General features: G+C 42.3%; 1 protein-coding gene across 3 annotated transcripts in view; it reads right to left on the minus strand.

The window, feature by feature from the left end:
- Positions 1–27,830, minus strand: part of FNIP2 (folliculin interacting protein 2) — a 139,005-nt gene that overhangs the window by 15,750 nt on the left and 95,425 nt on the right. For all 3 annotated transcript variants that reach the window (XM_023228306.1, XM_023228315.1, XM_023228297.2), the window contains 3 exons: positions 20,354–21,680; positions 19,308–19,464; positions 663–863 (listed from right to left, as the gene is read on the minus strand). In XM_023228306.1, the coding sequence (XP_023084074.1) occupies positions 663–863; positions 19,308–19,464; positions 20,354–21,680 (1,685 nt within the window). The remainder of the gene's footprint in view (positions 1–662; positions 864–19,307; positions 19,465–20,353; positions 21,681–27,830) is intronic.

Raw genomic sequence — 27,830 nt, forward strand, 5'->3', positions numbered from 1 at the left:
AATACAAAAATTAGCTAGCGTGGTGGCACATGCCTCTAGTCCCAACTACTCAGGAGGCTGAGGTGGGAGGATCACTTGAGCACGGGAGGTGGAGGTTGCAGTGAGCAGAGATCACACCACTGCACTACTCAAGCCTGGATAATAGAGTGAGACCTTGTCTTAAAAAAAAAAAAAAAAAAAAGCAACAATTGATATAATCTTACATGTGTTTTAGTACTTCAAAGTTGGAAATGTTTACACAAACGATATTCTATTTTATCCTTAAAACCTCTGTGAAAATGTTTGCTTAACAAAAGGAACTATAGTCCCTTCAGAAACTGGCCTACTTATTATAATATCAGTCTAATAAAAGGAGAACTCATGAGTTCTCCGGTGGATGATTTACAGTTTCCTTTTATGCTTGATCTCTCCACCCATTCCTTATTTACTGCACCATATACCTTGTTCCAAAAAATTCCAGTGTTGCTCCTCGTTATTTGTTTCACAGAAGAGCTGTTGTTACTGACAATATATCCTGTTGCTGGTTTTATGTTGCATGTTCTGGTTTTAGTTAACCTCCAATTATATTAAAACTACTTTTGAATTTGTGATTTTATAATCAAAATGTCATTAAAAGTATTTTAAAACTAGGTTTCTTTGGTGATATAAGAACCAGTACTTACAAAATCAGCAGGGAGGTGAAGCTTGTAGAGCTGTAAAATGGACTGAAGCAAACTGGACACCTGACTAGAGACTAGGACATCCTGGCCTAGTTTCATGTTGTCCGTCACTTTCCTCTGACTTGTAGCTACCTGCACACTCCATTTATCCGTGTCTGCGATAATACAGACAGCTTCAGCTATTGGCTCATCCAGGACTGGATGCTGAAAGAGAAACACAGTAGGTCAACTTCCCACCAGACCTCCAAGTAACGCTCAGAATGTCCGCAGTGGTTTTGTTTAGCATTACACTAATGGTTTAGAAGTTGAAGGTAGGAGCTACAGAAATTTAGAGCTTTACAGGGACTCAAATAGGAGTGTCACTAAATCATTATTTTAAATTAATTCGATAAAACTGCATTTAATCATTTTTTTCCTTACACCTAGGAGGTTTGCTGTAGCTTGTTAAACATTCATAGAAAGCAAAAAGATATGTACCCTCACTACAGTCCAGGATATTAAAATTCATTTCTTTTTGAAAGGCTGCACTCTCCTTTGAAAATAGGGAAAGTGTACATAAGATGTAGGATATTCCATCATCATTTCTCTAATAACAAAGTTAGGCAGGATAACTATTTCCTTCAAGTTACAGCTTTAATCATGAAGCAAAGTTGGGTAACTGTGTATGCTATATACACAAATTATCTCCAACAACCAACTAAAATCAGACAAAGGGATGAATTAATTTATCCAGGTGAGTCCAAAAGGTCAAAGTTTCAATACTGATAAATACATTTAAATGTAAAATTCTTGACAGCTGGGCAGTTATGGATAGAGCAGATTTAACAACTGGTAAATTGTGCCATAGGGTAAATAGGGTAAACATTGAAGCAGTCACAAGGACTTTTTCAAAAACCTAATTTCTCAAAACAAATCAAAGTGTAACTACTTGGGAGGGATGGGTGGGGGAGGGGGAGGATAGAGAGAGCCAGAAACAGACCTGCCTCAAAGCCAGTGCACATATGCACATTTTTCTAACCCTCATTTACCAAGGAAAATGAGTACTGGCTGCTTCCGTCCTCAATCCCTTCTACTATCCTGGGGTGACTGCTTGATTCTTTTCGCTGCTTAAATAACTTCCTCCAGTAAATCCGTCTGAATTTGCCTCTGAAGAATGGTCTTTCTATATACAAGGCCTGGTGAGATTGCAATTGGGTTCACCCTTCCTCTATTAAGGTGTGTTAGTATGGCCCAAGCTATGCCAGCTGGATGCTCCTTCCCTGGGAATTCCTTGTAAGTACTGGCACAGAAGACCAAAAAAGGTTGGCTAACTACCATATTCCTGCCCAGACAGCAATTAGTACAAGGCCTGGTGGGACTTAGTACAAACACCTTCAAGTAGTCCACGGTTCCTGGAACTCCAGAATTGCCTTGTTGCTTATTTCAACCCTAATTCTTTTGTCTTCTCATCAATTCTATATCCCTAATATTCTTCCACTAAGGTCCCTCCTGGTTAAGTTAACAAGAGTTGCTAATTGCAACAAAGGACACAAAGAGATACACAACTTTGCCACTGGACGATGGTTACCTGTGATTTTTACGACTTAATCCAAGTAGTGGGAAGGCTGCAAATACAAATCAAAGATGCATGGTGCAATACTGTAATTTTAACACGTGATCTGACTCCCTAGTCTTGGACTCTGTTACTAAAAGGGGAGCCTGTGCAGCTTCGTATTCCTTCTCACAAATGGGGAACAGAGAGGTGAGATGAATGAAAACTTTGTGGGGACCAACATTTTTTTCTACTATTATCCAAGAGGAATAGTAGGAAAAATAGTAGGAAAAACCCTAGTAATAGGGTTTATCTTTTTCCCTATTATCAGGGTTTATAAAAATATAAGGGTTTAAAAAGATATAAACCCTACTATCAGGGTTTATATTTTTCCCATAGAAAGGAACAGCAACCAGGCAAAGTCCGATGTTCAACATTTATTTAAGTGTCTGTTCAAACAATTTTAAACATGAGAGATAAAGAATTTGATATACTTTTGAATTCATAAAGCCCAGTTTCCCAAGACAGCTCTCATTTTGTAGAATTGTTAACTGAAAAGTACAAAGATTTTCTTACACACATAACGACCCCATCACCTTTTTCAACCAAAGGTTTTCATGACCCTTTCACCCCTATGCTTCTTACACATGCATATATACACTCTCCAAAACAGACACCTAAAGATACAAGGCCTCGTGACTTCCTTTTACAAGTTCCTCCAAGGTCTTGTTCATCAGTGTGTTATAAATTTACAGCAAGATGATGACGACTTGCCATCAATGAGTCTGGTCCTTATGGGGAAAAAAAAAAAAAAGGAAATTTGAACACTTAAAATATTTGTATTTTGAACTCAAGCTCCTTCGCTGCTTTGCATTTGTCAGAAATCCACAACATGCTGGTCATGCCACGGGACAGATCTATATTAGGGACCTTTTCCTCATACTGACCATGTGTCAACATAGAGACAATGAATTGAACATATGCCTGTCACCTTTCACAGTAAATTCTAGCTTTTGCGAGGGGCAGGGGGAGGAGGAGGATTGATTTGCAGTAGGTAATTTGGGCCCTAGGTTCAAATCGAGCTTAGTCTTCTAAATGATCTTCCCACTGCAGTGGTAGGGAAGGGAAGAGTATGTCAATCCCCTTGTCCAACAGTGCACAGACTAAGTTATATAGTACCACTACCAACACAAAGGGCTTTGTTTTAAGCAACTAATTGCTGGAATAAGGGCCAAGAGGCGTACTAGGAAGGTGATGGATGGAAGATTCTGCAAGCCTAGGTTATATCAGAAGGCTGTAGATTTACATGCTGTAACAAAAAAGGACAGAGAGGTTGGCTCAATTATTTTAAAAGCAAGCATGCAAGAGAAATGTAAAACTAAAAATACTAACATGAAAAATGAGTACAAATCTTTTTACTGATTTACTTTTTAGAGACAGGGTCATGCTTTTGCCCAGACTGGAGTGCAAAACTCCGATCACAGTTCATAGTAGCCTCAAGCACCCGAGCTCAAGTGATCCTCCTGCCTCAGCATGCCAAGTAGTTGGACTACAGATGTGTGCCACCACACCTGGCTAATTAAAAACATTTTTTTTCTTAGTGCTGGGGTCTTGCTATGTTGCCCAGGCTGGTCTCAAACTCCTGGCCTCAAGTGCTCCTCCCACCTGTGCCTCCCAAAGAACTGGGATTATAGGTATGAGCCACTACATTTGGCCTCTAAAGTTTCTTCTTCTTTTTTTTTTTGAGATAGTCTTGTTCTGTCGCCCAGGCTAGAGTGAAGTGGTGCAATCTCGGCTTACTGCAACACCTGGCTCCTGGGTAGCTGGAATACAGGTGTGCACCACCACACCCAGTTAATCTTTGTATATTTAGTAGAGACAGGGTTTTGCTGTGTTGGCCAGGCTGGTCTCTAATTCCTGGCCTCAAGTGATCTGCCTGCCTCAACCTCTGAAAATGCTGGGATTATAGGCTCACAAGTCATTTTTAAATCACTGGAGCAAAGAGGCAGAATCTGAGGTAGAGACCCGAGTAAAGACTAAAGAACAATGAATCCAAAGATTGAGACAAACTGACAGGAATTTGCGAGAGTCCATTCCTTGAGGATGGGGCTGAATCTTCTCTCTGCATCCTTAGCCTCTAGCACAGGAGCTGGCATTTGAAAAATGTTACTTGCTGAATGAAAATGAAACAGATTAAGCACAAGCAAATGACAAGAGGCGATGAGCATCTCGTGTTCTTTACAGCACGGATGGCTGACTTTTATGCATGCAGGCCCCAGGAACAGAAAAGAACCAGTGGAACCTTTTCAAAAGAGTATCTTAAAAAAATACCCCAGGAATTACATATTCTCAGGCTACCAAATACATAACACACAATCCCCTGAATCAATCCAATTGCCTGCATCTAACTATATCACTTAGTAGCTACTTACTTATTTACTAAAGAATAAACACCTTTTAATGGAAGAACAAACTAGAGGGAAGTCTAAAAATTCAAGAAAAAGAAATGAATGCTGGAAAGAGACAAAAATATCAACTACTTTTAGTTACAACTCAAGGGGTATCGGGGCCACTGCTGGCCATTCCTGATCACACCTGAACTTGCATAGGGTCAGAGAGTTGAAGCTGAAGTTCTGGTGACTTGAGATTTCTAATAATCTTTCCAAAGGAAACTCAACCCTATTAGAGAGTGGGCAGTGTAAACATATTATGATCAGGCTTATCAGTCAATCTCTAAGTTTTCAGAATTTAAAGAACTCTAAGATCAAGAAAACTATGTTTGGATTTGTCACAGAAATACATACCTGCACAGACCTTATGCTCTGGAATTCAATTTAACACTCCTCTTGGGGTAGACTTTTTTTTTTTTTTTGAGACAGAGTCTCGCCTTGTCACCCAGGCTGGAGTAGAGTAGCGCATTCTCGGCTCACTACAACCTCTGCCTCCCGGGCTCAAGCAATTCTCCTACCTCAGCCTCCCAGGTAGTTGGGATTACAGGTGCCCACCACCACACCCAGCTAATTTTTTGTATTTTTAGTAGAGACGGGGTTTTACCATGTTGGCCAGGCTGGTCTTGAACTACTGACCTCAAGTGATCCACCCACCTCAGCCTCCCAAAGTGCTGGGATTACAGACGTGAGCCACTGCGCCCAGCTGGGAAGACTATTTTTTAGGCATCTATAGAACCACAATAAAGAAACACTGAATTATATGTATGCTTCTTTTTTTTTTAGATGGAGTCTCGCTCTGTCGCCTAGGCTGGAGTGCAGTAGCGCGATCTTGGCTCACTGCAAGCTCCGCCTCCCAGGTACACGCCATTCTCCTGCCTCAGCCTCTCGAGTAGCTGGGACTACAGGTGCCTGCCACCACAACTGGTTAATTTTTTGTATTTTTAGTAGAGACGGGGTTTCACCATGTAAGCCAGGATGGTCTCGATCTCCTGATCTCGTGATCTGCCCGCCTCGGCCTCCCAAAGTGCTGGGATGACAGGCGTGAGCCGCCGCATCTGGCCATAATACTATCCATACGTTAATAGTAGAAGTTAGTAAATAGTGAAATCTGTCAAGTAAGTTTTTTAAGTTCACAATTTTATCAAGTTCACGTGCACCGCAGGTTTCATACATACACATATTTGCAGTAACAAACATGTAGCAGTACTTTTAAGAAATTAAGTACTCTAAAAAATGCAAACCTAAGATTGGCTGCTTTAAACACCTATGAAAAGCCTAATCCACTATCTGCTCTTGTTAGGACCTGGAGCTTGGGCATGGGAACTAAAGAAAACGAATAGGAAGGTAGGGCGTGCCTGTACCCCAACGCTGACAACTGAACCATGGTGAGCCTCACTGTGGCCTCCCATACACCTTAAGGAAAAGGGAGATACGATATGGATACCTGTCGGTTTAGTAAGATTATTTGGCAAAATTTCTCTTCTTAATGCTAAAATCTTTTTCCCCAAAGGGTTGTGTTACCTTGACTAAACTTCTCTAGAAAAACAAACCAAAAAGCCTACATTGTATAGTTACCTTTTTAAAAAGTTCTCCTGCAAACCATTGTAGTCTCAGATTAATCAGGTCCTCATTTCAGAGTTCCAAATGAAAATCTGAGAGAAATACTAATATTAAATAGTCATTCTACTTAAAACGCCTGTTTGAGAAACTTTACAAACCTTATGGATGCTGACATACATCAATTACCCTCTTCTCTCTCAAGCTAAAGAGAATCAATTTCAAAACAAGTTTCCTGTCCGAAGAATTAGTCAAATTCTCCTATCAGAATGGATCTGTGATATGTTTGTACTTCCTCCATCATCTGAGAAAAGCACTGCCCTATCGCAACCCTCCTGAGTGCCCACACCACACTGAGTGTCCAACGGCAGCCAGGGTATCCATGCAGAGCTGCCAGCCCAACACCTTCCTGCCACCCTTGCCAGACCACTGCCAGCAGGTTACATGCCTCCCACAGAAACTTCTGACAGGAACTTGCGGATAGAAGAACACTGGAGACGAGTAAGGAGCTGAGATGACTGTTAGGGTGGATGGCCAGTCTCCAGAGAGAAAGGAGGTAGAGCCCATATGCCACTATCATTTTCCCCTTGCTGCATTCATATGAGAAGTTAGAAACAATCATTTATTCTTTCTACCTTGTCAATATCTCATTTACCCAAACTACTTTCCTGTGAAGATTTCTCAAGATAGACTAACAAATGAAATGCGTTTTTTTTTTTTTTTTTTTTTTTTTTGAGACGGAGTCTTGCTCTGTCGTCCGAGCTAGAGTGCAGTGGCCGGATCTCAGCTCACTGCAAGCTCCGCCTCCCGGGTTCACGCCATTCTCCTGCCTCAGCCTCCCGAGTAGCTGGGACTACAGGTGCCGCCACCTCGCCCGGCTAGTTTTTTTTTTTTTTTGGATTTTCAGTAGAGACGCGGTTTCACCGTGTTAGCCAGGATGGTCTCGATCTCCTGACCTCGTGATCCGCCCGTCTCGGCCTCCCAAAGTGCTGGGATTACAGGTTGAGCCACCGCGCCCGGCCTGAAATGCCTTGTTTTATAGATCTTTAGAAGATTATTGAGTTTTCTTTGCTCTTACAGCTTGTTGAATCAACAGGGTAAGCCTGGTTAAACTGCAGCCTCTAAGGATGGGTCCGTTTCCTGGGAGTGTTAAATGCCTAGGACATTCCAATTTCAAGGTTTTGGGTCAGATTGCTGCACACACAAAATATGCTGCCTTGATTCATATACACATGACTTCTGCTTAACTTAAACTTCCATGAACAAGAAATGTCTACAACGTTTAGAGAATTCCAAGAGCTGTGCTTCTGATAATTCAACAAAGGGCAATGATAAGATGACAGCAAGGGCTCTGAAGTCAGATTGGGCTTGAATACAACCACCGTCACTTACCAGCTGTGGAACCTCAGTAACTCAATCTGGGCCTCAGTTGCTATGTCTGTAAAATGGGACAGTACTTAGTTCAGAGCTTCTGTGAGGCTAAAATGTCATTTAAAGCACAAGTTTTCTGTGAGAAAAATGTGTTGAAACATGTAGCATAGAACCTAACACATTAGGTGCTCAAATGTCTGTCCTGCTCTTCTGAACCACCCTCTCTCTGTATTGACCATGTACCCTGAAACCTCAGACTCAAGAGCTCACAAATAGTGCAGCTGTGGACAACACTGCCCTAGTTTATGTACTTTACCTAAAACCTCAAACTTCTTCAAATACCACATTATCATCTCCCTCATCAACTCTAAAATCTATGCTAGCACACATAACCCAAACCGTTAAGTTAAAACTGTTCTTCTTCACCCTTACAGCTCTTCACAGCCTGGGCCCACCCAACCTGTACATACTCAGTTCCCAATAAGACCCCTGATACGGTTTGGCTCTATGTCTCCACCCAAATCCCATCTCAAATTATAATCCCCACATGTCAAAGAAGGGGACAGGTGGGAGGAGATTGGATCACGGGGGCGATTTCCCCCATGCTGTTCTCGTGATAGTGAGTTCTCACGAGAGCTGATTTTTTTTTTTTTTTTTTTGAGACAGAGTCTCACTCTGTTGCCCAGGCTGGAGTGCAGTGGCACAATCTCGGCTCACTGCAACCTCTGCTTACCAGGCTCAAGTGATTCTCGTGCCTCAGCCTCCCGAGTAGCTGGGACTACAGGTGCCCACTACCACGCCCAGCTAATTTTTGTATCATCATTTTTTTCAGTAGAGGTGGGGTTTCGCCATGTTGGCCAGGCTGGTTGCAAACTCCTGGCCTCAAGTGATCCGCCTGCCTTGGCCTCCCAAAGGGCTGGGATTACAGGTATGAGCCTCTGCAGCTGGCCGAGAGCTGATGGTTTTAAAGTGTGGTACTTCCTCACATATGCTCGCGCTCTCTCCTGTCGCCTTGTGAAGAAGGTACTTGCTTTTCCTTCACTTTCCACCATGATTGTAAGTTTCCTGAGGCCTCCCCAGCCCTGCAGAACTGTGAGTCAATTAAACCTCTTTCCTTTATAAATTACCCAGTCTTGGGCAGTACTTTATAGTTGTGTGAAAATGGGACTAATACAGCCTCCCTCTCTAGGCCAAAAAGATTCCTGCTCTTACCTCAGGTTGTGCCCAGAATGCCTTCCCTGCCACCCCGTCTCAAGTCTACAATCCTTCAAGGACCTGGAGTGGGTCCATCCCTTGCCCTGGAAACCTTCCCACACGCACTGCACTGCTCTTCCTTTGACCTCTGAGAACACTTGCTGTCCACACCATTCATTTTGGCACTTCATCACACACTGTCTTAACTTGTTCCTGATTTCACATGTTTGTCTACTCAGTGATTTTATAAGCAACTCAAGATAAATCACATTTCTTTCTCTTCCGTAGCCTTTGAAAGGAACATAACACAGTGCTGGGCATGTGCAAAATATCGAATACATTCTAGCTGTGGTGAACAGTTTATTTTTGGATGGAATCCAGTTTCTATTAAGTCATCTGCACATTTCTTTTTTTTCTGGCATATTATACCTCCAATGCACAATCATTAATATATTTCTTTTCTATGTACCACATTTAAATGAGTAGTGTTTCATGTGATTATCTATTTTTAACCCAATGAAGAGTGAGGAAATGCCGTTCTTGCATATATGCTTCCCACAACTACTTATTAATTCATCATGCCATTTCTCCTGGAGGGGGCCAGGAATACAGTACTGCTCTACAGATAGGAACACTCAGGACAAAATAATAACAATAATAATAATAATAAGAGCTTATTAAGTATCTTGGCATGTAAGAAATAAAGTCTAGGAACTCACAAGTGTTTCCAATTTTTAGTCCAATGAGTCTCCTAAGCCCCCTACTATAAAATCCAAGGACCACATCAGGGTAGAAATCCCTTAGAAGACAAGAGTGCAAGAAGTGTCAATGATGGTCTGAATTTATTGTCATTAGAAGAAAACACAGCTACTTCTATCAGACACTTTGCTACAAAAGTTCCACATCTTTATGCTGCTTGACACTGACCCTGTATCAATCTTCAAAGATGTCTCAGCCCTCATGTATCACAGACAGCAGGAGTGTGGAGACTTCTGTATTCATACCCAGCTCTAAAATCTGCACAATAGTTATAACAGTGCGGGTTTAACTATCAGGGATAAAGCCACTGCAAAGCCTCACACACAAAGGGAAGAGGCAACTTATGATTCAGGTAACTGGAAGCACTTCCCTCTGTTTTTCTCTGAGATTTTCTGGATAATAAAACACATGATTCTTTGGGTTTATTCGAATTCCCGTTTGTTAATCATTTTATATAATTTTGGTAAGTTTTATACATTTATTAAACTGTACTTGGATGGCTGCAGAGGTGTCTGAATTGTAGGCCAGTTTTTTAGAAAATAAAAACAAACCAAAAACCCCCTTCAGTCTCAAATCCATCCAGAGAAAAGAAACCTGGTTATCATTCATTCTTCTTAAACCATCTTCTCCAATATATAAAGTCAGTTCGACCTTTTTTTTTTTTTTTAAACTCATGTTGAGTAGACATTCCTGACAGCAGTGTTACTGAGAGAGGGGACAGACAGACAGACCTCCTGTTGGTGGCAAAGCCAGCTCTGAGATATGCTGAAGGGGTCATCAGCGAAAGGGGCTTCAGTTCCCTGAAAAAGCCACACTATCCCCTGCAACCTTCCCTGCTTCTCATCCTCACTCTGCTACGGACCCCAGCTGAGTCCTCACCACAGCCGCCCTGTGCGCACGTCCTCAGCACCCTGGCCTCCTGCTGCCACACACTTGTCCATGCTATTTTCACTGCTGATTTATTTCTATTTCCTGTTAAATTGCAAACTCCCTGAGGACAGATGCCATGTCTTCTTCTCTCTGGCTACTTCTAAGAGTTTTCTTTATCTTTGATGTCCAGTTGTTAAGTGTGAATTTGTTAACATTCTCCCTACTTGGGAGTCAGTGTGCTTATTTAACCTGAAAAATGCCAGCCATTCTTTCTCTGAATATTACCTTCCCTCATTTTCTCTATTTTCTTTCTGGCAAATGCTATAAAGTCTCTTCATTCTGGCCACCACGTCTTTTACTTGTTCTCTGATATTTTTCATGTTTGTTTCAGAGCTCAAAAAGATAATTTCTTAAGTAGCCTCCATTTCAAATTCTAATGATCTTTAGCTGTATTTAATCTGCTCTGTTCTTTAACCTATTCTTGGAGTTTTAATTTCAGGGACTATTTTTCAATTTTAGAAGTTGTTTTTAGTTCTTACACGAATCTAAATGATCATTTATCACATTATCCTCTCTTTAAGGTTCCAATTCCTTCTTTTTATCACCGCAAACATTTTAAACATGGCTACTTTAATAGTTATTGCCGACTGGAGGAGTGCTGATTCTCCTGCTTGTATGCGCTTGCTCTCTGCTCATGATGATTTCCTGGTTTCCCACATGTGTTTGTAATTTCTGAATGTGGGCCTATCTTACTGGAGCTATGTTTCATTTTCCTATATGCGTCTCATGAGCTTGTGGTTGTGAAAGTGTCTAAAGTAGTGTGCTTCCTTCTGCCAGAGTCCTAAAGGTTTCTATGCTCCTGGTTTTATGTTTATTTCTTGGGTAGGGATTCGCAAATCACTCGGGTAGAATAAATCTGGACCTGAAACCCACAAATAGCACAGACCAGGGGTTTTGATTTCTCATGGGTGACTTTATTTTCCCCAACCTGTTCCAGCCTGTTTCTTTGCTGCTTCACTGCTTATGTCTGGTGATTTCTAGTCTCCTTTTCATGGAAGAATAGTTCTTTGAAGCTCCAGGCTTTAGGTAAGGGGCTTGATTCCAGGTCTCAAGCCTTATGTGCATGCGAGACCATAATCTCTCATCCTCGGGTGAATCTGAGAACCTCAGCACTCAATTCCTAGGACCTGTATCAAGACTGAAATCCTGGAGGACCAGCTCATGCTTACTGCTTTGGTTTAGATTTCCATTTATCTCTGGCACAAAAGGATTTCCATTTTTTTTTTTCATGTACAGGAATTATAACAATGAGGCAGCAAAGAGAATAGTGATATTTTATCCATCACTATATAGTTTTAGAGGGGAGGCATGCCATCCACACCAGCTTAGTACATGTTGCTAGAATCCTCCCACCTCAGATTTTTTTTTTTTTTTTTTTTTTTGGCGTTTTTTTTGGCTGGGGGGGACGATGTGCGGGGAGAGAGGAGACAGGGTCTCACTCTTTCACCCAGGCTGGAATGCAGTGGCTCCATCACAGCTTACTGCAGCCTCGACCTCCAGAACTCAAACCATTCTTCCACCTCAGCCTCCTGAGTAGCTGGGACCATGGGCACACAGCCACCACACCCCGGCTAATTCTACCTCAGATTTTGACTACTGCTATAAACGCAGTGCCAAGCACATAAAACGTACCTGATAAGTATTTTTCAACAGATAAATCTCTAAGGGGTGATTCTCCCCACTCTAACCCAAAAGCATCTCCAGCTTCTCTGCCCCATCAAGTGACATGAGTTATCTTGACCACCTGAAATGCCACCACTGGAGATTTCTAGTGCATCAAACATATTTTTAACACATGAAAATACCAGAAGGGGTAACAGTCATATATGACCTTATCATAACTCTATAAGCATTTGCTTATCAGAAATTTTTCTCTTGGAAGCAGGTTTAATGTCAGTCACTAAAGGCTTAAGAGTTATAATAAGGTAAACAAGAGGAAGAGGAAAATCATCATTTTGGACCATGGGACGTTGCTGAGGGATCCTGGTAGGTATACATGAAGACAGTATGAAGACTTAGGGGTAGAGGGAAAGAACAAAGGGTCCAAAGTGTGGCAAGATGGTCTGGAGGGTTGCCGGGAAAACGCCTTATCTTCTTTGTATCTGTGTCTGGGCTCACCAGACTCAAGCCCAAATTCAGCCCGTGGCCTTGAAGACACCGTACATAACCTCTGGAACGGCTGACTGTCAGGCTGGCCACTTGCCGAGTAAAATTCAGTCGGAAGTTGAGAAGAGGTGCTCAAGGTCAGAAAGGGTATCAGAATCCAGTTGTGTGATGAGATGTGCAACTCCAAAATAAAATGAGAGGGGGTTGGTAGCTTTTTTGCAGAGAATGGCACAAATGTTCAAATATCTTGTAGGTAGTAAAAAAATTGGGGGAAAAACATCAAAATTAGACATGTGTCTAACTCTGACACGATGCAAGAGACATGAAGCCCGAGAGACCTATAATAAGCTTTTATTCTCCTGTAGGTAACGACAGTGAACACATAGAGCCGCAGGCATGTCTAAACATCTTACTCTTCCCCTTTAAGTTTCTTTAAAGAAAGGCCATCTCCCATTTCTCTGTACTTCAGAAGAAAGGGCCACACTATAGTAATAGACACACATGGCTCTAACTCCAGTTTTATGGGGAACAGTCAACTAACGTTAGTGAGCACTTTCTATGTGCCAGGCACCAGGCAAGGTGCTGGGGATATAAGGAAAATTAAGTCCCTGCTTTTTGCTTCAAGGCACCTTCAGCCCCAGTGAGAGGAAGACATCTGGAACAGAACAGGGATATGGGGCCTGGAATGATTTCGAAGAAGAGGCAACGTATGAAATGGGTCTTCAAAAATGTAAAAAAGTTTGTTCAATAGTGTCCTAGGCAAAGAAAGCATAATCTGATAGGCAGAGGGGTGTGAGGAAAGGTGGACTATTTAAAGAATGGCAAACAGTGTGACTGGGCATAAGAGGAGATACAGGGGTATGTGTGTGTACCTGAAGGGCATAAAAGGGACAATTCCAGCTAAGGAGTTTATAGTTTAGTCTCTTAGAAAATAGGAAGCTATTCAAGCAAAAGAGTAAATGATTGTCTCATGCTTTAGAAAGTCCTCTTGCAGCACTGCACAAGGTGATGGAAGAGGGTAAAGTGGACACAGGGACGCCATTTGGCAAGATCAAAAGGAACTTTAAAAAGACTAGTCACATTGAGAAGGGGAGAGAATCACAATGATTTCAGATACCCAGAGATCAGTATTTTTTTGTTTAACCACAATCCATGATAAGAAATACATTTTAACATCATGACCTGGCATGCATGCTTGTATGACATAACCTGGCATGACAAGCCATATGCATACAAGTGTGACGTGCGCATGTGTGTATAAATACGCACACACAAAATACAAAGGTTTCATTAATCAATAAGCCTAATGTGTGATGATCTTAGTTCTATATCATTAAAAAAACTGGTAATCAAAACCCATTTATGGGTCAAAATATATAGTTGTAAAAGTGCTCCATAGGCCAATGGACATAGGTAGTATTGCAGTGAGGGCTGTGGCTATTGAAGACAGTGCTAGAGGCCAGAGATACTGCCATGTTTATTATCCAAACACGGGGAAAAGAAAACAAGGAGAGATGTTCCAAAATAGTGGATCTGTCCTACAGAGATGTTTTCTTTGTATCTTATTGATTTTGAGGTTGTTGCTGACCTGAGGTATTTAATGTTATCTGTGTTACTTAAGTAATGATTTACCATTTGAAGGGACTTGCTGTTCTTTTATAGTCCTACAGGTTGATTGCACTGCATGGACTAATTAGGTATTCATGAGCATATATATATCACAGCCAGGCTTTTAGCAAAGCTCTTTATCTGTGCTACTGATTCCTGCATGATATTTCTGGAGTCAATCTGTTGCTATGCTTAAAATTAAATGGAAGAGGCTGATGTATCCAATGGTTACTTCATCTTATAAATTATTCTGTAAAATGCTTGAAGCCCTGGAGCATAGTTGTTTTTTTAAAAAACATCAAAATGTAGTGTTAATTTTGGTCTTGATGACCCTGCCCTGCAGAGTTAGAGCTGTCCATTCTGCTCCTGGGCAAAGCAAAAGTGAATGTTTTCAGCACTCAATGAATGTGTGTACAGGTTCCTTTCAGTCATTCCTAACAGTAGTCCCCTGGGATTGACAAGGCCACTGACTAGTTAGGAGAACTTTAAGTACATACACATACAGCTTTCTTTTCTCTCTCTCTCTTTTTTTTTTGAGATAGAGTCTCGCTCTGTTGCTCAGGCTGGAGTGCAGTGGTGTGATCTCAGCTCACTGCAACCTCTGCCTCCTGGGTTCAAGTAATTCTCCTGCTCAGTCTCTCCAGTAGCTGGGACTACAGGTGCATACTGCCACGCCCAGCTACTTTTTTTTCCGTATTTTAGTACAGATGGGGTTTCACCATGTTGCCCAGGCTGGTCAGGAATTCCTGAGCTCAGGCAATCAGCCCGCCTCAGCCTTCAAGTGCTAGGATTACAGGCATGAGCCACCGTGCTCAGCCCATATATTGCTTTCTTAACTCTGACAGTAATTTTCATTTTTACCAAAATAATGGTTGTTATTCTGCTCTCCCATATCGAAAACATGATATATTGCTGTATAATTTACAAAGCACTTTCACATATATTATTATTATTATTTACTGAGATGAGGTCTCATTCTGTTGCCCAGGATGGAGTGCAATGGCAATGATCATAGCTCACTGCAGCATTGAACATCTGGCTTAAGCAAGCCTTCTGCCTCAGTCTCCTGCGTAGCTGGGACTATAGGCATGTGCCACCATGCCTATTTTTTTTTTTTTTTTTTTTTTGCAAGAGATGGGATTTTGCTATATTGCCCAGACTGATCTCAAAGGATCCTCCCACCTTGGCCTCCCAAAGCTCTGGCTTTACAGGGGTGAGCTATCACATCTGGCCCACATTTATTGAGCACTTAGCAATGTGCCAGGCAATGCGCTAAGCACTTGATATGCATTATCTCACAGAATCTTCAAACCAAACCTATGACATAAGTACTGTTCACAGTATAGATAGGAAAATTAAAGAAACTTGCCCAAGGCCACAAAGCCACTAAGGGGTGAACCATGATTCAAACTTAGGTTTGTCTGGCTTCAGAAGTTAACTTCCTAACCACTGAATCATATTTCTTCTGTTCCACTAAATACATTTTTCTGGGGCTTAGCAATGCCAGTTTATTTACCTAAGATTATCAACAAAGGAGTGGTAACACCAGGACTCAAACCCAAGCCATCGACACTAAGTCAGTGATCTTCCATCACCTTACACTGCCCCAAAATAACCCCAACAGTACCCCCGTCAGCAGTATTCACAGGACAGACACAGAAGGAAAAAGGCGAGGGAAAAGGCTACCCAGGAGTCACAGGCATAGAATGCTGCTGGCACGTATGCCCGCTCTCTTTCCATTTAAAGCCAAAAAGAAAACAGGAAAGAATGCACAAGATGTGGCAAGAGAAAAACTGAAACCGTATTACTTTACACTAATTTAAGGCAGCTGTACAACCTATATGTTAGGAGGCAGAGAGTTCAAATGACAGAAAAGAGGTAGTATATGGACTAAACAAGAATACGTGTTTAAATATTTAAAGAACTTCTGAATCTTGATATGTGAAAGTCAGCAATAAAAATGAAAATCAATGAAATAAAGTTACTATATCTTTCTTTCATAAGGGACTAGGATAAGAAAAGTACACAAAAATTCCTAATATTGGAAACTTTACAAAGCAATCTCTCAATGAGAGAAAAACTCCAAACTAGTAGTTACAAAAGTGTACATTTAGAGCCAGGTACAGTGGCCTGTGCCTATAATCCTGGCTACTTGGGAGAATGAGGCAGGATCACATGAGCCCAGTTCGAGTCCAGCCTGGGCAATACAGGAAGACCCCATCTCTAAAACAAACAAACACACACATTTAATTTATGTAAGACAGATTATAAAATCCAAATTGTGCACAGGTCTAGAAGAGGTCAAGAACCGGAATCAATCGCTTTTAAACAGTTAAAAATCCTTCTCTAAAAAGAATTAGGAGTACCAAAGCCTCCTGAAATCTAGCATGAACACTGAAATTAATGATCAAAAAATAGGTTTTTTTCCTATTTTTTAAAATGCTATTTCATTTTTGAGATGAAGTCTTGCTATGTTGCCCAAGCTGATCTTGAACTCCTGAGCGCAAGTGATCTACCCACCTTGGCCTCTCAAAGTGCTGGGATTACAGGCGTGAGCCACTGTGCCCAACTCAAAAAAGCAAGTTATGATAAAACAATTTATTACAATTTTCTCTTATTCAACAAGCTATATTGAATAAGAGCTGAGCTATTATTCAGCTCTAACTCTGGTCATATACTTGTTTTTGGATCTCTGCTTCTTTCTCTGGCAACATACTCAAGAATTTAAATATTCACTGGGCTTTATGGAGCAGTAAATTCAGTATAATGTTTAAACAAATACTTCTAAAATATTTTTCAACAAATGTTTGTAAATGGATGTTGAAAGTAAGTCTGTTTTTTTGTTATTATTTTTTTTTTTAAAAAAGCACTGCCATAGACCAGAGCGTCAGTCTGAGAGGCAGTTTAAACAGAACACAACTTCAAAAGCAAAACTCATTATGATGAATGTGTCAAGTGAAATTAGAAATCCACTAAAGCTAATTGGATGTATTCTGAATATATTAAACTTCTGAAGATATTTTTATGAACCCTTTGGAATTTCCTATTAACACCCACGCGTGGCTGCACTTTGGATGTACCCACAATTTGACACAATATAGGTTATTATGCTTAATAACTTTCTATCTCTCAGGGTGATTGCATAGCTTAAAGAAATGAGAAAAGCTACAGTGTGAAAACACTCCGTCCAAAAGGAAGGGAAAATGAAATATGAAAAAGCTTGAAGAGTACTGACAGAATAAACATGGTTGTGTTTTTCCAAATATAAGAATTATAGAGCCAGATGGTCACCATGAAAATCTAATACACAAAAATTAGAACTTGCCAGCCTATGGAAATATAAAATATTTCATGAATGGTTTTACAGATAAGTTCAAGAAGGGTTATAAGTCAACAGATTGCATTTCCAGAGTGGTCAGTGAGTAAATCCAGGGCATTCAAAGTCCCCAGCTGGTAAAACTGATGTCACTGAGGACAATCCCATTAGTTCCCCCGTAGTCTCTTGATACCTCTGTCAGAAGCAGCTCACTGGGCTTCATGGAAGGAAGGTCCAATAAGCAACACCAAGGTTCTTAGAAATCAAAATGATAGCAGAGCAGGAAAAAAAAAAAAAACCTCACAGTTTGGCATGTATGAATATAAATATTAGATGCAGATAGAAAAGGTGCCTTAATGTTACAGGCAGTTACCAAACACACATAAATACAGCCTGTGGAATTGCCAAGGCATCAGACATCATTTTGGACAACTTAGATAGCATTATACAATGAGGGCATTTTTCTTACAGGGGTCATTGATGCATGGACTCGTAAAATGATGACTATATGGTGTTCATAACTATAAAGAGAAATTATGATATTAAATAATTATGATATTATAGAGACAAAAGCACTTCATAGCTTCATTCCAGGAGTATCCTGGTGAAGGGTGGTATGTGACCACAAAGCAGGGGTGGGGTTAGGAACATTTGGCCGCACACATGTACACTGGGCTGGCTTTCCCCAGCTTCGGACGGCCCTAGCCTCATCTCTTCGCCCTCCTCATTGAGGGAGGTTATGAGGACATCTGCTTCACTACTGAGTTTCCCACTTCACATAAATATACTTAGCCTGTTTAGCCTGTGTCTGATGTTTTGTCTTCACAGAGGAGATGCTCAAGGCCAAAGATAACATGCAATGCCTTTTGTTCCACCTCAAAAAAAAATACTTGTTGGCCGAGGAGGTAGGTAATAGGCCAAATTCTGATTTTCTTAATGCAATGAGGACTTTCCCTATTGCACAAGATACGAAATGTTTCTAATACAAAATGCCTATTTTTGCACATCTGCCCAGTAACAGCTCAATTAAAAACAGGCCCATCAGATTGACAGTTTCCTTAACTGCTTAGTTCCTGTAGCACTGCAGATAGCAGAAAAGCACTTAATGGCAGCCACGAGGCAATTTTCCAGTAAGACTTGTTAATCTTTATACAGTCATCCTTATGCAGCCATCAAAGTGAACTTAATGACAAATCAGTTAAAATAAATTACTTTTAGGAACTTGCTTAAGCATCGGATAAAAAATAAACCATATGTGACATCTCTTTGGTCCTCACCGTGACAGCACATAATTGTCATCATCTGTGCTGTTTATTCCATTTGCCTGGCCTATCTGCTAACCCACCACTTCCAGAGCAGCTCTTTACCCTTCTCTGTCCTGTTCTGGGCCCCAGGAGGCTGACCTCTATGCATCACAAGGCTGTGTCTGCATCAGCTGTGCCCCTGCTCTCTGGCTTTCAGCTGGCCTCAGCCAATGAGAGGCACCAGAAAGAGATCAGAGAATGGGAGGAGGGATGGCAGGAAGTCACCTCCCCCCCACCATCATTGCTCCTGCAGCCAGGCCACTCCTCGTCGTGGCTCAGGCTCTCCAGGGCTCTGATGTCACGCTCCCTCCCCTTACTCTGTCAGGCCCAGGTGTGCTTCTCGCTTCCAGCTGCTGCTAGGCCCCAGGTGCCTCACTAGCCCTAGCTGGTTCCCATAACCCTGCCCACATCTCCATAAACAATCCCTTAACTAGTCTCTCTTCAGTCTAAACACCTGTTGTCGGCCAAGACCTTGACTGACACACTGTCAGCAGCCAGAGGCTCCACGCTGGGATCACTTACATGGACCGTGTGGACGAGGTCGGCCACCAGGCACTGCTTCAGCTTCTCATCACTGCCGGTCCCATGAAGCACAAGATCAGGCATGTATGTGGGGCAGTAGCCCGCCAGAAGTGAGCGGCCGAAGTTCCTTACATTCTGGGTGCTGATGCTCTGAGACCTAAAACAACATGTGGCCCATTAAAATGCACAGCTGAAAATGTACTTTCTTCTTTCATTATAATTGGTACAAGCACTCCAATGATACAGGTAAATAAAATAGATTCAGGGTGGCCCATGTCACCAACTCTCCAGTAAGTGGATCACGGGTGGGAGAAAAGGGAGTTTTTTTTAAAGTGGAAGGCTAGCGGGGGGGGAAAAAACTATATCCATAGCTGGTCATGAGTTTGTTTTTGTACCTCATATTGGACTTCCACCAGGCAGTCTGTCAAAATACTGACAAAAGAAAATATCTCAGGAAGGGCTCTTGCCAAAAGGCTGGCTTTAGGAATCTGACATATCTGCACAGAGTGGTGCCCACGACAGTGCGGAAGAACAGAAGAAATCTCTAATTACTGCTTTCAGTCATCACAGACCAAATAATCAACCTGATGGAGTGTTAAGGAAGAGGTGTTGTTTCCCAACCACCTCACGCTGCTCTGATCGGCAGGAGAGAGGCCACACGGCTAGCGTAATCCACCACCTCCGAAGCAAGGCATCTGCTGCCAGCCACGGACCTTCTCTGCAGTTGACAGAAACTAAAATTCCCTGTTCCCTCCCCCATCTCCACCACATCCCTTAGCTTCCCCAGAGGGTCATGATAGCTGCAAAGACAACCACTGGCCACCTGCCCCAGTGAGCTCAGTGGTACTAAGCCAGTGACCATCCTTGGAAGAAGGACAGGTGGGAAACCATTTGTATTAAATTAATAATACTTCTAGTACTTTGTGGAAAAAAAGATACTGTGTGTAAAGCAGACAATAAATAGAAGCTAACACGATCACAGGCGTCAGGCCAGGAAAGTGGAATTTGAACCCAGTTCCCTCTACTTCCCAGCCTGCCGGAGTTACCTTGGCAGAGGCAGCTCCACTTCCAAGGACCCTCCAGTCCTGTCACCACCGTGACCCAGATCTAGCATTGCTGAAGTGCAGGCTTCATCGTCACTGTCTCCCAGGGCACTATCCGAGCTTTCATTTCGGGGAATGTCTCCTTCAGTCCTGAAGTTGGCCTTCTTGTTGTCATCCCCACAGGGGATATTTGCAGCAGCCACGAGGCCAGGGCCCCGCTGGACACAGCTGGCGGCAACAGGCTCCAGCACAGGTCCTTCCTCAGCCTTCACATACAAACCTGTAGCCGCCTCCAGCCTCCCCCGGGTAGTTCCTGCTGCGCGGTGGGAGGCTGCGCCGAAGTCGGCAGCGTGGCTGAGCTGCCCGGCAGCATCTGCTGCTGTGTCGTTTCTGCTGCCTCTGTCCTCTGCAAAACCCTTGTCAGACTCGCCTTCATCCCCCTCTGAAGGCCGATTCTGAGGACAGCAGACATTCTCCTGAAAGCCAGGTTTGAAAGGGCTCCTAGAAATCTGCGGGTCCTGAATTGTGTCAGCGGCCTCCCTGGCCTCTGAGGAGGGGCCACACGCCTTCATCCGTTCCTCCATTTTTTTCATGCGGCTTTCAAAGTCAGACTCTGGAGATGTGGAGCTTCCTATCTGGAAAGTGACCTTTTCTGTGGGAGGTTTCTCCCAAAGATGTCTGTCAGGGCAAGGCCAGGCCACTGACCGGTCTGGCAGTCTCGTAGACATCTCCACTTTCAACGGCTCACAGATAGCTTGCTGGTCCATCTTCATTCCTGCCCCCAAAACTTCACAGCTGGAAAGTCTTGAAGAGCCATCTTGTGGTACCTCTTTATTTTTTTCTTCCCCACAAAATGCATTCTGAGGTTTCCAGGAAGCACCTGATGCTGGCCCCTGGCATCCTGTGCTGCAAGCCTCAAAACCCTGCTCTGGCCTCCTGTTAGCTTCTTTGTCAGGTTTAAGAACCAGGTCTCTGCTGTCAGTGCCCTCTGGGCTCTCAGGAAACCCTGCCGGCCACGGGTTCTGTCTCTCAGCTGCTGTTGGTGGTAGGATGGGGGGCACAAGAGCGGGCTCGTTCCTCACCGTAACGACCACATACTCAGACTCCTCCACCTCTCCTTTCTCCAAGGCTGTTATGATCTTGCTCCCATTTAAAACTTGGTCACCTTCACTGTGATTGCCACTCCAGGTCAGCTGGTTCTCTTGTAGCTCAGAGCAACGGAGAAAGTAGGTCAGGACATAAAGTATTCGCTGGACCAAGTCCTTCTGCTTCCCTACCACTACAGTGCGAGTCAGTCTCACTGGAGAGCCTATGGCTCCATAAAGATCGCCTAGAGAGCAAAGGTGGACACAAAGGCAGTGGTCTCTGGGGTTAGCATGTCACAGATATCTCAGCCTTTACAAGAGCAAAATAGATGACTTATATTCCCAATCTGGAATCCCTGCTTCAGACTCCTGATTTCTACTTTCTAGTAATGACCATGTTTTAGTTTTGCCCCTGTAAGAGAGTCAGCCCGGACACAGGCTGCAGCCCACCACCCCTGGTGTGTGGGAGTCGTGCTGCTGCGCACACAGCCCCTACCAGTGCCTGCTGGGTCTTCCCTGCAGCTCAGTGGGTCAGCCAATGAGATGGCCCAAAGAAGGTTAAACCCAGAGTTCTGAATATGTGACCAGATCTAATACTATATCTTGGAAACTAGAAATAATAAGAATTTGTTGGAAGAATCCCAGGACATTGGGCCTTGGGATAAAATCCAAATTCAGGAGTTTCTCAACAGAAGTGCAGTGAATTAATTCAAAATACTTAATGAGGTGGTCTACATAGATTTCTCTTAATACACATACACACGCCAAGTAGAATCAGTTTGACTAACAAGAAGAAAATCACTTAGTCATGAATGAGTCTGAAGGTTTTATTTCTCTTGAAAATTCAACTGGGCCAGGTGCAGTGGTTTATGCCTATAATATCAGCACTTTGGGAGGCTGAGGAAGGCAATCACCTGAGGTCAAGAGTTCAAGAGCAGCCTGGCCAACATGGCAAAATCGCGTCTCTACCCAAAATACAAAAATTAGGTGAGCGTGGTGGTGTGCACCTGCAGTCCCAGCTACTCGAGAGGTTGAGGCAGGAGAACTGCTTGAACCTGGAAGCCAGAGGTTGCAGTGAGCCAAGATGGGACCACTGCACTCCAGCCTGGGTGACACAGTGAGACTCTGTCTCAGAAAAAAAAGAAAAGAAAATTCAACTGGAAAAAAAATATGTCCCATTAACTATATCCTGACAAGTTGATTAAAAACTGACTAATGTACCGTGAGCTCTACAGTCAGCTTAAGGAGGAGAGAATAAGGGTAAATGTGTCATCCAACCACCCAGCAATAAGCTTTTCATCAAAAGTACTTAAGTGCTAACTATTAAAACTACGGCATTTGATAATTTGATTATTACACTTTATAATAAGTTACACATATGATATGATGTGATGGAAAATTATAATAAAGCACCCACGTTTACTAACTGGACAGGCACTGTATTAAGATCCTAAAGATGTATCTCAGCTGGGTGTGGTGGCTCATGCCTGTAATCCCAGCACTTTGGGAGGCTGAGGTGGGTGGATCACCTGAGGTCAGGAGTTTGAGACCAGCCTGGCCAACATGGTGAAACCCCATCTCTGCCAAAAATACAAAAAATTAGCCAGGCATGATGACAGGCACCTGTAATCCCAGCTACTTGGGAGGCTGAGGCAGGAGACTGACTTGAACCCAGAGGCAGACGTTGCAGTGAGCCCAGGTGACATCACTGCACTCCAGCCTGGGCTACAAGAGCAAAACTCTGTCTCAAAAAAAAAAAAAGAGGTATCTCATTATATCTTTGTATAACCAAACTGGAATTAGAAATCCACTGAAGAATAACCAGAGGGCTGGGCATGGTGGCTCACACCTGTAATCCCAGCACTTTGGGAGGCCAAGGTGGCGGATCACTTGAGGTCAGGAGTTCGAGACCAGCCTGGCCAACAGGGTGAAACCCTGTCTCTACCCAAAATACAAAAATTAGCCAGGTGTGGTGGCAGACACCTGTAACCTAGCTACTCGGGAGGCTGAAGCACGAGAATCGCTTGAGCCCGGGAGGCAGAGGTTGCAGTGAGCCGAGATTACGCCACCGCACTCCAGCCTGGGCGACAGAGCAAGACTGTCTCACAAAAAAAAAAAAAGAACAACCAGAATGTTGGAACAAATCAAAAGCTGAAAAGATACTAAATAAAGGAGGAGAAGTGATACATGGTAATTGGTATAAATCAGAATTTAGGAAGTTAGAACCCCTCTGAGGAATGCATCTAGAGAGGAGGGAAAGCAGTTATAAGGGCATATACTGGATAAAACTAATTAAAACAGATGAGTATGGAAAAAAAGTGATGAGAACCATCAGAAAGTACCTCCCCCGGGACCCATTAGGAAATACCTCCTTCTGCGAGTAGTCCCTCAAGTACGGTTCCTAAGAACATTCAAAGGGCAGGACAGAAATAATAATAAACAATCCTCTCTATAAAATGACTAGATTACAGGCTGATAGAGTTTTAATTGAGAGGACTTTGCAAGTGACTGAGAAATCAGCCTAGAATTCAAGAGAGTAACTCAGAATTGTAGGCTGAAGCTAGGATTTCTGTTTGAGAAAACCTTCCTAAGAGCTCATTACTGTTACTTTGATTACATCTGCCTACTGCTGCAGGATATCAACAGTTATTTCAGCAATTCATGAACTATTTTTTGTTAAATCAGTTTCAATATTAATAAAGAAGCAGCATTACTTATCCAAAATCCGGCATAACAAACTACAGGGGAAAGAACACTTAGAATATTATTTTTTAGCAATGCATTTGATTATTGCACATTTTAATAACTAAGGAATAAATGGAAATGGTAAAACAAGGAAGGTTATTAAAAATATAATTTATAATCACTTAAACGATATAAAATAATGAGTGCAATGTGACTGGAACCAGTGCTATTACATTATAGCTAAACTTCATAAAATAAAGCATTTTTTAAAACAATAGACCCACAATATTAAATATCTACTGGAAGTTGAAGGCAATTTTTTTTGAGTCCTGGATAACTGAAGCTAATTTTTAGAGTAGATTTGTTTTCATGAGTATAATTTTTTAAAATGAAGAAATTGTACAACAATGTGAATGTACTTAACATGACTGAACTGTGTACACTTCGAAATGGTTAAGATAATAAACATTGTTATATGCTTTTTACCTCAATTAAAAATAAAAATTTAAAAGAGAGGCAAATGGGGAAAAAGCAGAAGAAAAAGTGAAGGAGTCAAGAGGGCTTACAAGTGAAACAGGCCAAAGACAGAGTGCACGGAAGCAGGAAAGGTGCTGGACGAAGTAGGAGGAGAGGTCACAGAAGAGGAGGACACAGAAAGCAACGGTGGCAAACAGGGACACAGAGTTGAGACTCAGGGAGGGAGAGACAGAGGGAGTAGAGAAACAGACAGAGGAAACTAGGAAGAAAGAGGGAAGAATAGAGAGAAGGGAAAGCAGAAAGAAAAAAGATGGGATGTTAGAGAGGTGCAAAATGATAGAGAACTGGGGTGAAGCCAAAAGAGGATGGAGAAGGAGAGGAGATAACAGCCAGGAGGGTAAAACAAGTAGAGAAAAAGAAAACAAAGAGGAAAGAAGAGGGAGAAGAAACGAAAGAACTGTTGAGGGGAACGATAGTGAAAAGTTGGAAACTAGAAAGAGAGAAAAGAATGAAGTGGAGAAGCTGAGAGAAGTTAGAAGCTCTGTAAAGAAAGCATGGTGAAAGAAAGGGGGTTAGAGAGGTAGGGGACCATACAGACAGAAACAAAAATAAACAAGGAGAAGCTGAGAGAGAACAAAAAAAGGAGATGAGAAGAGAGTTAAGGATCTTAAAGGCACACTTATTCCTGATCACATTCTAATAATGTCTCTGTTGTAGAATTCCCCTTTCAACAGTGTTTCCTTATACCCTACACAGTTTAACTTATCGCATCTTTATTATCATTATTTCAAATGTTTTCTAATTTCTTTTGTGCAATTTGTTTGGCTTGTGGGTTATTTAAATGTGGTTTTCAGCTGGGTACGGTGGCTGACACCTGTAATCCCAGCATTTTGGGAGGCAGAGGCAGGTAGATCGTTTGAGCCCAGTTCGAGACCAGCCTGCAAAACATGGTGAAACTCTGCCTTTACAAAAAATGCAAAAATTAGCTGGGCATGTTGATGCACATCTGTAGTCCCAGCCACCAGGGAGGCTGAGGTGGGAAGATCACTTGAGCCCATGGTTGGGGCTGTGGTGAGCCTTCATTATACCACTGCACTCCAGCCTGGGTGACAGAGTGAAACTCTGTCTCAACAACAACAACAACAACAAAAATACATGGTTTGATTTCTGAGAAAGTGAGAATTTAAAAAAGAAATTGATTTGTAGTCTAATTCCACTGCATTTTGAAAAATACAATGGAAACTTCTGAGAAAAAAATTTCACACATTTTAACTTATATTAAATCAGTGGTCCAAATCTCTTTTGGGTAGAAAAGCTCCTTTTCATTTCCACAAACCCTTAACATCATTAGGTCAAAAAGAGACCTATATGGAACTACTTCAGTCAGTGGTGTAGACAGCGGCATTCAAACTTTGTATACCTATTCCAAGAAAGAAATACATTTTATACTGCAACCTCAATGCACCTTTTGAAACAGACATTTTACAAAGTATACATGTAAGTCACTGATATTTTCTATTGTATTACACCAATTAAATGCTTTTTAATTAAACCCACTAAATTGTTTCCACAGCCCACTAATGGGTGGCGATCACATTGTACACAGGGAAGTGGCTGGGCAGAAGCAAGGATCACCGAGCTCCTGAGCCGCAAACCTGTGGAAGTGGCATCCAGCTTCCCTCCCTCTTCCCTGGTAGTGCTGAGCAGCCATGGAGGGGGAACACACAGTGGCACCTGTCCTGGAAAGCTCTCAGAGGAGTCTTTGGAATGATTCCAGATAGTCTTCTCTATACTTAGGAACCTGGATTGAAATTATATCTGCATCACTGTGTATTCCCAGCAGTTTCTATTTTCTTGTTTACTGTGACTTGCTCAATACTGAATGAAAACAACGAAATGTGAAGCAAGTGCTTCTACCTGTCAAATTATTGAAGGCCCCCCGACTTCACTGTAATAATGGAAACTCGGCCATCACTTACACTTGGCTTTACAAAGCTATCACAGGCCTTCGCTGACCAGAAGCTATCACAGGCCTACGATGACCAGGGCCTTGTCCCCTCCTCACACTCCTCCTGTCAATAGCCAGACCCCTGATGGATTGTCTAGGGGAAGGGAGGACTGAAGACTTTCAGCAATACATGATCTCCTCTGAAAGATGAGGATTGAGAACCTACAGGAAAAGACTCTTCCTTGTTATGCCGAACATAGGGAATTAATGGCTCTCAGTGATGTTTCAGATGAGAAGCACACCTAATTATGAGTACATTTATTTAACTAAATGCACACTATTTAATTAGCATTGTTTTAAAATGGGTGACCCAGCTGCATGGAATACAATGTTTCCTTAATATCCAGCCCCCTTTCCTTCTCCATTTAATGAGCCTACGTTTCTTTCAAGACTATGATTGTTCTATAATAAAAACAACCATGTTCTATCTTCCCCAGGAAAAACTTCCTGTATGACCAAGAATGAGTTGGGCATGTTCTGAGTAATGATCAAATCAGGGCAATTAGCATATCCATCACCCCAAACTTTTATCATTTCTTTGTGTTGGGAACATTTGAAACCTTTCTTCTAGCTTTCTCTGAAAATAAGCTATTAACTATCCTAATCCAGTGCTAAAGAACACTAGAACTTATTCCTCCTATCCAGCTGTAATTTTGTATTTGTTAACTAGCCTCTCTCCATATGCCCCCTCCCTTAAGTCCATTTAAATATCCATAAATTCTTTAATTGATTTAGAACATGCCTTTTACCCCTAACCATGAGGGGGCTTATATTCGCTTATACATCTCACGACCAAGAGCACAAGGACAAGACAACATCTGTACTGTTACAAAATGAGGCTGAGAGTAGTAAGTGTAGGGATGAGAATCTAATGAGTATGTGTAAAAACAGTGCTTGGCTCATAGTGTCAGCTTTCATTATTGTTATTATAACATGCTGCTTTCCAGGATGAGGTGCTTTTCTGTGGATATTTTTGACTGTTACAACTTTGGGTGGGAGGTGGGAGGTGGGAGGTGGGAGGGGCAGTTCTACTGGCATCTAGTAAATGGAGGCCAAGGATGCCACTCAACATCTGTTAATGCATAAAACAGCTCTTCCTACACCCCACAACTCAACCAACAAAGAATTATCTGGTCAATAGTGCTGAGGTTAAGAAATCCTGCTCGAGGGTGAACAGCCGCTGTGGAATGGGAGAACACAGTTGGCTTACACTGCTTTAAGAGTA

This window comes from Piliocolobus tephrosceles, chromosome 3, assembly GCF_002776525.5.
Source record: "Piliocolobus tephrosceles isolate RC106 chromosome 3, ASM277652v3, whole genome shotgun sequence".
In the NCBI taxonomy this organism is placed as follows: domain Eukaryota; kingdom Metazoa; phylum Chordata; class Mammalia; order Primates; family Cercopithecidae; genus Piliocolobus; species Piliocolobus tephrosceles.